This window comes from Macrobrachium rosenbergii, chromosome 53 (assembly GCF_040412425.1).
Source record: "Macrobrachium rosenbergii isolate ZJJX-2024 chromosome 53, ASM4041242v1, whole genome shotgun sequence".
NCBI classification, from domain to species: domain Eukaryota; kingdom Metazoa; phylum Arthropoda; class Malacostraca; order Decapoda; family Palaemonidae; genus Macrobrachium; species Macrobrachium rosenbergii.
The window spans coordinates 26,977,153-26,991,316 of record NC_089793.1 but is presented as its reverse complement, the minus strand read 5'-3'; the positions used below and the strand labels follow the sequence as shown (position 1 = coordinate 26,991,316).

General features: G+C 35.0%; 1 protein-coding gene across 2 annotated transcripts; it reads left to right on the top strand.

Annotated features, from left to right (window-relative positions):
- Positions 1-1,582: 1,582 nt before the first annotated feature.
- Positions 1,583-12,845, top strand: RpS11 (ribosomal protein S11). Of its 2 annotated transcripts, none has more exons than XM_067096930.1 (5): positions 1,583-1,720; positions 6,610-6,732; positions 8,631-8,785; positions 12,112-12,162; positions 12,702-12,845. In XM_067096930.1, the coding sequence occupies exons 1-5, from the start codon at positions 1,712-1,714 to the stop codon at positions 12,823-12,825; spliced, it is 462 nt and encodes a 153-aa protein (XP_066953031.1). In that variant the 5' UTR covers positions 1,583-1,711; the 3' UTR covers positions 12,826-12,845. The 2 variants fall into 2 exon arrangements, with proteins under 2 accessions (XP_066953031.1, XP_066953032.1); XM_067096931.1 differs by lacking the exon at positions 6,610-6,732 and adding an exon at positions 6,112-6,234 and having other exon boundaries at positions 1,627-1,720.
- Positions 12,846-14,164: the final 1,319 nt, after the last annotated feature.

Below are 14,164 nucleotides of genomic sequence, written 5' to 3'. Positions count from 1 at the left end.
GGATCCTTAGAGCGACATTCGGGCAGCTATTAATAGTAACATAACCCGGATTACTGTTAAATTCTGTGACTTATTTGACTGTAATTTATCCTGCAACGCTCAAATCAACAACACTGTATAAGACTTGCTGAATATCATCTTGGCAATGTTCCTTTGGTTAAAAATATCTTGATAAATGTATATTAAAGAACTTGTGGTTAATTAACTGTGTCGTTAATACAGTTAATCACTGCAGCGTTATCTCTTATATCTAGCTAGGTCGTGAGGGAATTTGCGAAGGTTAATAAGAGGGGTAAAGACCAGAATATAATGTTTAAAATACGTGTTCGAGTCAGTAAGCTATAACAACTGGATGTCAGAGATACTGAAGAGGTTTGTTGTACATATAAATGTCCACAAACGGTGTCAACATAAGACTAGGTATAGATGGTTTAAAGTTTTCTGAGCCTTTCAGGGAGGAATGGAAAACTTCCTCATATTTTGAGTGAAATCATTTTGTGGATTTGATAACTCGTATGGAGTTTGATGTATGATTCTGCATGTTCCCACATGCGTGTGTATAAATGAATGCGAGGTGCATAAGTATGGAACACAATATGTTTATTTCAATAATGTTTGGAATCTCTCTCGAATTGTTCTCAGACTGTTAAGAGAAATAGTTGCAAAATTACACAAAGAAATATGAAATTAAAATTATGTACAGATTCGTTTTAACTTGAGAAACAAATAAACGCAAAAAAACTTGGTAATTAAAAAGTAGGCGAACAAAAAAATGTATATCAGTTAAGTGACAGAAGTGTCGTCTTGATTTTTAATATTTATCTAAACGTGTGCTATATATTGACTCTCAACTTCCCTTTGCCGTGCTAAGAATTTTAATAAACTTTAAAAGAGACGCTGAATTTATCTCAAATACCGTTTTTAATTTTTTTTGCAGCTGGAGAGATGTAGGAAGGACGTGTTCCTCAACAGTTAGTTTACATTAAAAATGCTACATAGAAGGGTAAATGAGTTGCACGTAGAAAAGAAACGTTATCAATGACAAGATCAGGGTAGGATCCAGTTTCCTAGACCTGAGACCATCATACTTTTGAATTTTGCATCATGCCCTAATTATTTCTGGTTATGAGACACACTAAATACTTTCTTGATACAAATTACATTATTTCCATTACTAGAATAAGCATTATTGAATAGAACAATATCCTCTGCGTATATTTTAAAAGTAGCGTGTCAGTGTATTAGTTTAAAACTGACGCATGTAGGTTTGGAATACTGAAGCAATAATTTAAATTGTTCATTCAAAACAGGACGCACATTTTAACAATAAAAGTAATGACCAACACCACTTTCTGTATAAAAACAGCGGCAAATCAATTGTTTTGTCTTTATTTGCATTCCATAGTCAGTGGTGAAGGCAAGCCACGCAAACTGTTAGGAAAGTTCCTTTGGTTTTAATTAATCCTAAGTAATACCTACAATAGGACATACGACCAAACATTCTCCATAAAATAACATAAATAAATTAATAATTTAAAATAATAAGCAATTTAATCCTAAAATTAATAAAAATAAACACAAAATTAAGAATACTGCGCATGCGCAATATAGGTAAAGGGACTATTTTACACCAGTCGCCGCAGTGAAGCAATTTTGTTCTTTCTTTCGTTTCATCTCTCTTTCGTGACTACATGGTAGTGTAAACATCACTATGGAGCAGGTAAATGTGGTATTTTACGTCAGTATTCTTGTGTTGATATCAGTGTAACCATCCCACATGATAAATTAGGGTAAGAATAAGCCAAGGAAGTTGTTATATATTGAAATATTTCAGAGGACGAAGTATTGAATGAGTTATTATGGTCTAGAGAATGTGGATGGACAAACACGTGCATTCGGCTCTTACCACTACGGGAGCCCATCTTATTTAATTCCTTGTCTACCGATTTTGTTCGGTTTTATGTCGTCATTGAGAATCACTCAAGGATATTTAGATGTAGGCTGTAGCAAATTTTGAGAATCACGCAAGGATATTTAGATGTAGATTGTAGCTAATCCGTGGGTTTTGATTATCCCAAAAAACACACGGCTTGATGTTCTAGACTGACGGCGGGTCTCGTGAAGCGTTTATAACTTAGGCTAGGCTAAATTTAACGGTATGCCATATTTAAATCTCACCCAGACATGCGCTCGGCCAGTCAAGGCTGTTCTCCGTTATTCTCCTATAAAAGTAAAGGGACCTTACCCCAGTCTACTAGGCTTAGGCCTACGTCAATCGCAGCTAGTGTATAAAATGTATACCCTTAGGCTAGGCAGTGCGCTTGCTAGCCTATGCTAAATGGTATTATTTTACTTTGAACTGGTATACAATTTTTGGCTTAAAATATCATGGATAAAAGTTCTTTCCGGTCTGAACTCCTCTATTCCACATGACAAACAATTTTTTTTCAGCTGTTTTCTTGCTGTTATCGGCAGATTTAAGCAGTAGCTCCGCGGCGGCGGTTTCCTTCTAACTTGACTTTTTCTACAGTGTTTTGGTTGCTAATTATGGATTTATTTTAAATTTTTGTCGCACAAATGTAATTATCCTGTAATTAACCCCTGAAGTCTATCCAACAAGGGGTTTCCGTATGCAATCTTCACAAGACAGAGTAGGGGTACGTCTGTTAGGAATGGTTCATATCCTGTCTGGCAAGTGCAATAACTTGTTAACATATGGGTACCCCGTGGGGCCAGTACTAAACACGGCGCAGGGACATTTCATTTGGCCGACAACTGTTTTTACCTTGGAAACTGGTTTTTTCTACACGTTTAGGGCTTCTGATACTGGTTGTGCTTTTGTTTGTTGTCGGCCTTGCCGGATGGTATATGAACCGTCAGGGCTAATTATATACATTTGTGCGATAAAAATTGAAGGTAAATCCATAATTAGCAACCAAAAAACTTTAGAAAAAGTAAAGTCAGAAGTAAAGCGCCGCTGCGGAGCTACTACTTAGATATACTAATTTTTGGCTTAAAATATTCTATTCCTATGTTTTAATGTATGCCTTGAATGATTTTGGGGTAGATGGTCACAAATTTAGGCCTACTTGGGGTGAGGCATCCAAGGTTAGGTTAAGTAAATTGCTCTACGGCACCCTAAAGACCTCTCAACCCTAGGCCAGGTAAAGTTTAGGTATTGTTGGATTGGTCATTTGTTAGGGACACGTATATCAGAATCCTTAAAAACATGGTTAAACATAGGAAAATAATATTTTTAAGTCCATAATGCAGTAGGCCTAGTTGGTTTAAAATTAGAATGCTGAGTAGGGGGTCATTAATTATTTGGGGGAGTGTTCAGATGAGGCAAACCCCTCCAGGCCAGATTTGTTTGTGGTGTCCAAGTTTAGGTTAGGTAGTGGTAAGTCAGTATAGGTTGTGTTCCCTTTTGAGATACCTGCGTGGCCTACAGTAGCCCTGACCAGCAGAAAAGCCCTGAAAATCTTAAAAGAATGGTGGTGAGTCAGTGTTTTGCTTTTGCTATGCATTGCTATTTTTTAATTTTATGGCCCAGGAAATATATAGCTGCATTACTGTCTTTGAATTTGTGGCCGCAAAAATCTGTAGCCAGTACAACTTGTAGTGATTCCTAAATTAGGACCAAAAACTTGGTGGTATTAGCCTAGGCAAATGAAGAATTACTTTTCTAGGATTAGTGAGTAATAGATGATGCAAGGATTATTTCTCCATGTGAAATGATTAGGCTATACTGAATTTCAATTGCAGGCTCTAAAACTGGTCAGTGAAATATAGTGGTATTAATAGCTGGTCTTGGAATTGTATATGTCCACTCTAATACCCATGTGATTGGTGTTACTTGGGTTTCGCTTATGGACTAGATCAATTTGTTTATCCCATTGGATTTGTTTTGAAATATGATAAAGCAAATCTAAGAAAATATCAGACACCTTTGTAAGCTAGGTAGATCATATTGTGTGATTGTTAAACATAACCAGCCTTTTTCTGCTTGTTACTTGTATTTTGTACAGTATTTTGAAAGTTTTATCATGGAAACTACCATCATGTTTGCCATCAGTGCACAGATTGCATTTGTCCCCTATGCCATAAATTAAGTGTAATTCACATTCCATTAACAAAATAAACAGGCCAAATTTTTGTTATATATTGTATTGATTATCCTGTTTTACAAGTAAGTGTTAAAAATCTCAAGGCAGTTTGATTATTTTAAGCTAAAAATGGTAGGAGCTAATAGTACAGTATGTATTAAATGAATTCTGATTTTATTTTTACTGTAGTAATTTTAGTTTTCATCATTTTTCTTTAGTCAGTAAAGCAGTTATAGTGGAAATTCAGCCATGTCTGCTATGAATCTCTTGGTCTGTCATTTGTAGTGCATTGAATGTAAAAGAATACATGTGTTGGTTGTGCTTGCTTTTGTGGGTATAATGTAGAGCTAAGTTAGTAAGGAAGACTGGGTTATGAAAATTTTATAGTTAGGGTGTTGTTGAAAAGTTTAGCCCCTTATGTCTTCAGAAGGTTTAGTTTCAATTTGTGAATCTGTAATGTTGCCAGTTGGTGGAAGGAATGTTTAACTTCCTCAGAAAACATTGTCTTTGGATGGAAAAAGGGCCTAGAGTACTGTAGGGTCAAAACTACAAAGCTCTAATGTATTTGACAACATGACTCATTATTGCTACATTTCTGGCACATAGAGGTAGTGCATGTCAAGGAATGCTTTTGTCTTTGGAGGATGGACAGTTAGCTAGCCTAAAATTATTTGCCATGCAGGTATGTTTGCCATACAATGTAACCATTTTGTAGAGGTAAAATGTTCTAAATCTGTGGAGCACAATTGGACAGCTTCATATATTTTGTTTTACTGCAGTACAATCCTCATATGCATAGTAGTATGCTAACTAGATGTGATAGTTGTATTTATTTGTTTTGGAATTTGTATGTGTCCATTCTAATACCCTTTTGATTAAAAGTTACATGGGTTTCGCTTATGGACCAGATCAATATATTCATCCCATTGGATTTGTTTTAGATGTAAAAGCAAATCTAAGAATTTGACTGACACTAGAAGAGTTGAGCATTATTTGTTTTAATTTCAACTGAAGAACTTCATGGGTGGGAAAAATCAAAGAATGGTTTAGAAGTTAATAGATATAGAGTAGCCAGCATGTAAGAAAGTTGTAATGATAGACATTATTGCTGTAACTGGTTGTTTCATATTTAACTACATTATTGCTGTAACTGGTTGTTTCATATTTAGCCCAAAAGCTCTTACCTGAAATATGTCCCTTGATGTAAGTGAACAATATTATTAGTAAAATGCAAGATTGATCAGCAGAGAATGTGAAGCATTTCATTCCTTTGAATTGCAAATTACATTACTGCCTGAAACAAGGTCGATTATATTTCGTAAAACATTACGATCAACTATTGGCATTTTGGTTGTAATCCAGCTTCAAATCTATAGTTGTCCATTCTAGTACTCATGTGATGATTAGTTGCATGGGCTTCGCTAATGGACTAGATCAATATGTTCATCCCATTAGGTTTGTTTTTGTTGTGAAAGCAAACCTAAGACTGTAACATAACATTTCAGCAGGTAAATGTTGGCTCTGTACTGTTAAGCCCACCATTGTAAGGTGAATATTCTTGAAGGGTTAGTAATTTATGGTTTCAGCAGTAGATTGAGTTAGGTAATAAAAATATGCAGTTTTAAAGAAGTAAACACTTTACTTTTAGAGTAAAATAGTATTTAAATTTAGAATAAATTTATATTATGAAAAGGATACTTTTAGAATATATTTAAGAATAAAATAGTGTTTACATTTAGAATAAATTTATATTACTGAAAAGGAGTCAGTAAGTGATCAGTTCCATTTAAATTATAGTGAACCATACATATCTTTAGTTAACATACATTATTATTATAGCCAGTTGATTTTATTATGAACAATCATTGATTACCCAGACATATTTCTGTAAATTATGTGTAGTTTAAATGGAAATGTCAGCCATTTGTAGGCATAAGTAGGACTTCTGTCCCATAGAAAAGAAAATGTTGTAGATATAAGTGTTAACCTCAGTAGCCGATTGCAGACTGAACGAGCCTATCGGAAGCAGCCATGTATTTTCATGAACCGCAAGAAGGTTCTTGGAAAACGGCCTCGAGGTTTGAGGTATACTCGTAAAGTGGGACTTGGATTCAAGACCCCACATGAGGTAAGGGGTCTCGTGCTGAAAGCAGCACCCATGGCAGGTGGCTCCTAACTAGTAGGCATGCACTTATAGGCCTATTAGCTCTGTTGTGTGTGGTTGTGCTTCATCTTAACAACCTTCATTAACTTGTGTCAACTCCAGGTTCTCTTCAGTTGGTGCTGCCACTCCGATTGCTATGGCTGGTCGGTGTTCTACCAGCCATTACAGTACATAGGTTTTGAGTGTGTTGCCCAGTGTAAATGTTAGAGGAACCATTCAGTGTGTTTTATTTTGTGCAAAGACGACTAAGTTTTCAGTGTGATTAGGCTTGTTCCCCCCATCCCAATTAACCTGCATGTTGTGTGTAACCTTTAAAGACGTCTTGCATGATTGTTCCAGACCGAGAAGGCATTCCAGAAGCAGCCCACAGTCTTCCTTAACTCCAAGGCTACAAAGGAGAAAGGCAGCAAGGCAAAGCGTTATGTGCGCAATGTTGGCTTGGGCTTCAAGACTCCCCGTGAGGTATTCTGAAATTTCAGGTTTTTATAATTACAACATGTTAATTGTTAAACTTATTGAAATTGTGTTGAAGTCTATAGATATCCTCGTAGGGCATTATTTTGATGGATGCAAAACTTTAATTTTCTGGTTATTTCACCTTTAAAAATTTTCATCTTAGTGAATATACTGTATGAGAATTTCAGGAGTAGGGTGCATAATTAAACTAGATTTTCAGGTATTTATTAGTTCTTTATATTTTCTCTTGCCATCAATAACATTTTGTATTTCAAATCAGAATTGCTCTTTAGATAAGAGATGTTGGGCACTCTTGTTGCAGGTCATCTGGAGTAAAATAGATGAATATTTTTTCAGACGAGATGTTTTTGGTCTTTAGTTACAGTCTGTAACTTTTCATCCTGAGTAAAATAGGAAAGTCTCATAGAATTACGTTGGTGTTGTCTTATGTGAAAGCAGAAAGACTTTATGGCTATCTTTTAACCAAATGTGTTTTTCTTATTTGTCAGATCTTTAGAAGGCATGCCAAAAATTGTAGAAACTTGGTTTTGGGTTAACATTTTTAATCATAAAAGTTTGGCTAGCTATAGTAATTGAAATTTGAAGCTAGCTTGTGTGCAGTCCTTTTAAAATAGATATATCCCTCTCTTATCACTATTCAATCTAGATTGCATTTCTGGTTTGGTTGTGTTAATGGTACTGTTAAAAACTCCTTTTAAAATGTTCATTTTATGATCTGGATATTGAAGCAAGCCAGATGTTTCAGCATGGTTTTAATGTGACAGTGAATTAAATATTTTTAGGCTATACATCTAAGTCTAATTAAGATAATATTTACGTAGTTCTTGTAGGTTATAAGTATGTAAGCATCACTTTCATACTTGTTTTTTCTTGACCTTGCATCCAATTATACTGTATAGGAGAAAAATTTTGTTTTTGCTTAAAGAGGTTTTTGAGAATAAACCTTATAGTCAGCTGTTCATTGAGGAATGTAGAGTGGACAAATAAACTTTCATTCAGTCTTTGTAAAGTTAGTAAATACTACAAAAAAATAAATAAGTGAAAACCTCCCTTCAGAATAGCTGTTAGAAATGATAATGAAAATTGAATTTTAAGACAAGATTAGAGAGTAATTTTTGAACTTTTTTTAGGTTAATACCTGAATTAGTTATTGAACTAGTAATTTGGCACTAAAATACACCAGAACTTTCCTATTTAATGTAGATTGTCCATCAGTGCATTTACATTCATTTATAGATCACTGATTTTTAATCTGAGACTGGTCTTAATTATTTGGTAGGTAAACCAGCCACACATTGATCCCTCCCTTCTCATTCATAGCAATTGATAATGATGTTTGAAGTGGGTTAGTGGCAATTGATCAGGTCTTGGGGACTTGTAAATAAGATGACTTGGATAGAACAAGCCCAGAGTTACAAATTACCTGCCAGCTGTGGGTATTTAAGGTACTCGGCTACAGCTTCCTTTCTAGAGTACTTGCTGTCATTGTCATATTGCTGCAAGGGGCAATGTCGTATGTGACAATTATAAAACAGCCTTTTGTTTTTGTTTAAAATCTTGGTTATCCGTAGATGCTAAATCTTTAAATTACTTGCTAATCAAGGTTGAATACATGAACTATTGAAAATTGCATGGAAATTTGGTAATTTTTTTACCATGAAAATGATCAATATCATGCAATGAAATATAAGTAAAAATGAGAAATTAATGGATATCAGTTGATATTAAGTTGATTATAGATTATTTTCTAAATATTGTAAATTTTGATTGCTATCCAGTATGATGTTTTGTAACAAAAAATGGTGAGGTAGTGTGTACTTCATGTGTGTAAGAGTTGAAATTCGTGGTCAAAGACGGAGTGGTTATGTAGTTTCTTATTTCAGGCTAGTGAGGGAACTTACATTGACAAGAAATGTCCCTTCACTGGAAATGTATCAATTCGTGGACGCATCCTCACTGGAGTAGTTCAGAAGATGAAGATGCACAGAACAATAACCATCCGTAGAGACTACTTGCACTACGTGAAGAAGTACAATAGGTAATGACTTTCTGCCCTGTATTTGTTGGCGCTTGAAATCTTACAGAGCATATTTAGTCATTTTGCAATACTCTGAAGACTTTAGTTAAGTTACTTGGAGTGAATTTCTTTCTTAACCCTTAAACGCCGACTGGACGTGTCGTCACGTCGACTAAAATTGTCTGTTGGGTGCCGAGTGGACGTACCGTCACGTCGACTACCAAAAATTTCAACCTTGGTCAATTTTGACTTCGACCGAAATGGTCGAAAAAATGCAATTGTAAGCTAAAACTCTTACATTCTAGTAATATTCAGTCATTTACCTTCATTTTGCAACAAATTGGAAGTCTCTAGCACAATATTTCGATTTATGGTGAATTTTTGAAAAAACTCTTCCCTTACGTCCACGCGGTAACTGCCGAAAATTTCAGAAATTCTTTCGTCATTTTGTCGTAATGTTTGCACCAGTTTATATTAGTCGTTACATCAAGTTTTATATATGGAAATGTGCGCAATTTCTTGTAGAATACAACAGAAAATAACTCGTGGTTGTAGTTCTATCAGTTCTGAAATAATTCCATATAAATCACGATAAGTGCCAAAATTTCAACCTTCAGTCAACTTTAACTCGACCGAAATGGTCGAAACACGCAATTGTAAGCTAAAACTCTTACATTCTAGTAATATTCAGTCATGTACCTTCATTTTGCAACAAATTGGAAGTCTAACACAATATTTCGATTTATGGTGAATTTTTGAATAAACTTTTCCCTTACGTCCACGCGCAGTAAAATTCTTTCGTTACTTTGTCGTAATGTTTGCACCGTTTATATTAGTCATTACATAAAGTTTTATATATGGAAATGTGTGCAATTTCATGTAGAATACAACAGAAAATAACTCGTGGTTGTAGCTTTTATCAATTTTGACATATTTCCTTGTAAATCACGATAAGTGCCAAAATTTCAACCTTCAGTCAACTTTAACTTGACCGAACGAAAAACTCAATTGTAAGCTAAAACTCTTACATTCTAGTAATATTCAGTCATGTACCTTCATTTTGCAACAAATTGGAAGTCTAGCACAATATTTCGATTTATGGTGAATTTATGAATAAACTTTTCCCTTACGTCCATGCGCGGTAACTCTGCCGAACATCTCGGAAATTCTTTCGTTACTTTGTCGTAATGTTTACACCGTTTTATATTAGTCATTACATAAAGTTTTATATATGGAAATGTGCACAATTTCATGTAGAATACAACAGAAAATAACTCATGGTTGTAGCTTTTATCAATTTTGAAATATGTCCATGTAAATCACGGTAAGTGCCAAAATTTCAACCTTCGGTCAACTTTAACTTGACCGAAATGGTCAAAAAATGCAATTATAAGCTAAAACTTGTACATTCTAGTAATATTCAATCATGTACCTTCATTTTGCAACAAACTGGAAGTCTCTAGCACAATATTTCGATTTATGGTGAATTTTTGAAAAAAACTTTCCGTACGTCCGTGTGGTAACTGCGAACATCTCAGAAATTCTTTCATCACTTTGTCGTAATGTTTGCACTGTTTTATTTTAGTCGTTACATAAAGTTTTATATATGGAAATGTGCGCAATTTCATGTAGAATATAACTAAAAATAACTCATGGTTGTAGCTTTTATCAGTTTTGAAATATTTTCATATAAATCACGATAAATAGAAAAAATTCTACTTTCGGTCAACTTTAACTCGACCGAAATGGTCGAAAACTGCAATTGTAAGCTAAAACACTTACAGTCTAGTACTATTCAATCAATTACCTTCATTTTGCAACAAACGGGAAGTCTCTAGCACAATATTTCGATTTATGGTGAATTTTTGAAAAAACGTTTTTTACGTCCACGCGTTACAAATTCATGCATCATTTTGTGATATTTTCTCTGTGTTGCTTTGATCGTTTTACAATTTGTTATATACAAAAATCATTGCAATTTAGTGTACAATTCAAAGAAAAAAAAATAACAGCTTTAACCGTTTTGCTCACAACGCGATTTGTATACAATTGTATATAAATTTTTTTTTTGCGCTGTCATGTATTTCAATATTTATATATGATAATGATATTTTTTTTTCATTTCTGATGGTTGCATACTAAACTTCAGGCAGTGACAAAAAAAGGAGCCAAAAATGAACCTTAATCTTAAAAACTAAGCGTGCTGTGAATTTTTGAAAAAAACTTTTTTCTGCTTCGGCGCTAACTCCCGAACGCTGCCGGCATACGACACACTTTTGTAAATAGAGGCTCGGCGTTAGAGGGTTAATAGCCGAAGTGATAAAAACTGCTTTAAGCTGTTACTGTTGTAACAGTATTTGTGTATCCTTCCGATGACTAGGATAAATTCTTTTGAATATGAATCCAAAATTCCTTTATATTGTAACAGTATGTTTCATGCTTTTATTGTGTCACATTTCCAGACTGGGTCAATTGTGAAATTGGTGGTGCTCTGATTTGCTTATTACAGTACTAGAATGAAATTATCCAATAACACCTTCATCCATATCAGTAGCATTTACTCTACCTTTTGAAACTTTGGGAGCCACCTCTTAAATTTACTACAAGTAGGATTCAGAGCTTTATAACATGGTATGTCATTGGCATCTTTGATGATAACAGTGATCACTGCAACTGAATTGTTCCTCGATGCTATCATCAAGTAGTCCCTGAAGTAAATTCCTGTCATAACTCAGACTTGATTCCAAGCAGTCAGACTTGTTTAAAATTCACCGAACATTGTTCCGTAATCTGTTACTGGTCTTAGATATGACTTGCGCTGTTACCTTTTGGGGTGGTAAAGAAACCATGAACAAATCTGTATCAATAGATGGTTATGAAAGGTAAGTGAAAATTTGCGGGGCCGGTACCTTGGACATCCTGAAAACAGTTAACCCTTTTAGATTCTGATGGTTTCAGATGATATCCTGTTCCAAAACCTTGAGGTTCTGATGATGTCTTCTAAAAAGTTTTAAGTAAACTCCAGCCTTTCCGTTAAACTTTGTTTGAATGTACAGCAATAAAAGTACAAACAATCGGCTTTAAAATTCCACCAAAATCAGCTTTATATCTTGAGAAATAATTCACAGCAAGCAATAAAAGGACGTTACGTGTTCAGTGTATTTCACCACAGTTAAAATTTGAAACTCCAAATATCCAAGGTTGACAATATCTGGCTGATAATTGGAATTCTCTACCTTTTTTGTTCTTTGTGGTTTTTTTAAAGGGGTGCACTTGTAATTAGTGTAAACAGAATATCTCAAAAAAGTTCCTGAATATATTCTAATGAATGTTTATTTATTTCACAGGTTTGAGAAGAGACACAGAAACATGTCTGTTCATTTGTCTCCATGTTTCAGGTAAATATTTTTAATTTAGCATTCTTGTGAACTAGTCAGCCCTGTACACTAGTTTAATTACGCGTTCATTAATTCTGTTTTTACAAACCAGAATTTAAGGGGGGGGAACTATTTTTGGTGTACGGTAACTATTTTGAAAGTATAGTGTAGGGTTGCAGGTTACTTAGATTTGTAATTTTGTTCTTTGAAAATACCCTGTACAGTGAATGTCAACAGAGTTCAGTCCCGTCCTTTTGTCATGCTAGATTTTTTTTCCCTCCCTTCAAGTCAAAGTTGGATGTAAAACAATTTTCTTGTGTGGGAGTTAGGACTTTAATTTGAACATTTGTAAATCAAATAATTGTTAAGAGCACCTTAAAACTTTTTAAGATTTCTTTAAGTGCAGGTTGTTTTTTGTGGTTAAATCAAGAGACTGCCTTTTATGTCATTGAATATTTTTAACTTGGGATTTTCCCAGGAATTCTCAAGAATACTCTTTGATTTGTAAATAATCAAAATTGATGTAGTGATGTTTCACAGATTCTGTTTCTTACTTTCAGGGACGTGAGACCAGGTGATATTGTTACAGTAGGAGAATGCAGATCATTGGCCAAGACTGTTCGTTTTAATGTCTTGAAAGTAACTAAGGCCCCAGGAACTAAGAAGATGTTCCAGAAGTTCTAAGTAAAGTGCTTGAAGTCTTACTTTGGTTATTCCTTATTCCTTTTTCAAATATAAAAATTTAGTCTTTTAAAAGAAGAGCCAATAGTGGAATGGTTGATTTTGGAAGAGGTGGAACATTCATTACCTTCAGAGCATTTATGGGATGAGGCAAAAGCAGAGGGACAGTAAAGAAGTTGTAACAGCTGCCTTGGTGATGTAGAAAAGAGATTGCAGTGCCACTGATGAGTTTTGCCATAAGTAAAGAAAAAAAAAAAGTCTTCTGTAGACATATACAGTTTGGGGTTCATAGTGTTTCTGACAATTTGGGGTTCGTAGTGTTTCTGGTACTATGCACTTCTTCTTCTTCTTCTTTATCTTCAGCTTTTCCCATCTTTATATGGGGTCGCTGTTTATTATTAGTCTTCTCCATCTTCTGCGATCATGCAGCATTACCTCACTCACGTTCTTCTCCTGCATGTCCCTGTTAATTGTGTCTCTCCATCTCATTCTTGGTCTACCTCTCCTCCTTGTTCCAGGCACTTCCATATTCATGGTTCTTTTACATACAGAATCCTCCTCTCTTCTCATAACATGTCCAAACCATTGTAATCGTCTCTGTTGCAGTTTCTGTGATATTTCTGTAACTTTCACCGTCCCTCTTATGAAGTCATTCCTTATCCTGTCTCTTGTCACTCCGCACATCCAACGCAGCATTCTCATTTCTGCCACTTACATCTTTCTGGTACTATGCACTGTTGATTCAAATTTCGTTTTCCATACAGGGCTTCTTTTCCTATTAAGACCCTTGGCATAATAACCTTTTCTAACTTGAATGCAGCTTGGTGATCAGCAATAATGGTTCTAATACTGTTGGTTTTGTACACAGTGTAGATGTAGACTCTTCAAAATAACTGGACTAGACTTGAATAAAGTGCATGCCATGAACTTGGTCTTGTAATGTACGTCGTCAGGAATTTACTCGGCCTCATCTGTGGGTCATGCTTATCATCCATTCCACCATTACCAACTGTTGATGGTTGATTGGTAACTGGCCCCACGTAAAGGGCTGAACTACTTCATCAAGCTCTTTAAGCTAAGCAATCTGGTGAGGATGTCCCTCTCCCTGATACAGTGAACCCCCCGTATTCACGGGGAATGCGTCCCCCACACCCCCGCGAATAGGTCAAATCCGCGAATGCTTAAAACCCCTCTTAAAACACTTACAACTGCCCATTTTGATAGCTTAAACCAAGAAAAACCCTGTAAAAATGCTTATACCTGAGTATTTTAATAGTTTTATCACAAAAAGTGCATTTATTCATGAAAATATGAAAGTACAGTAATTAGTGAATATTTCTCT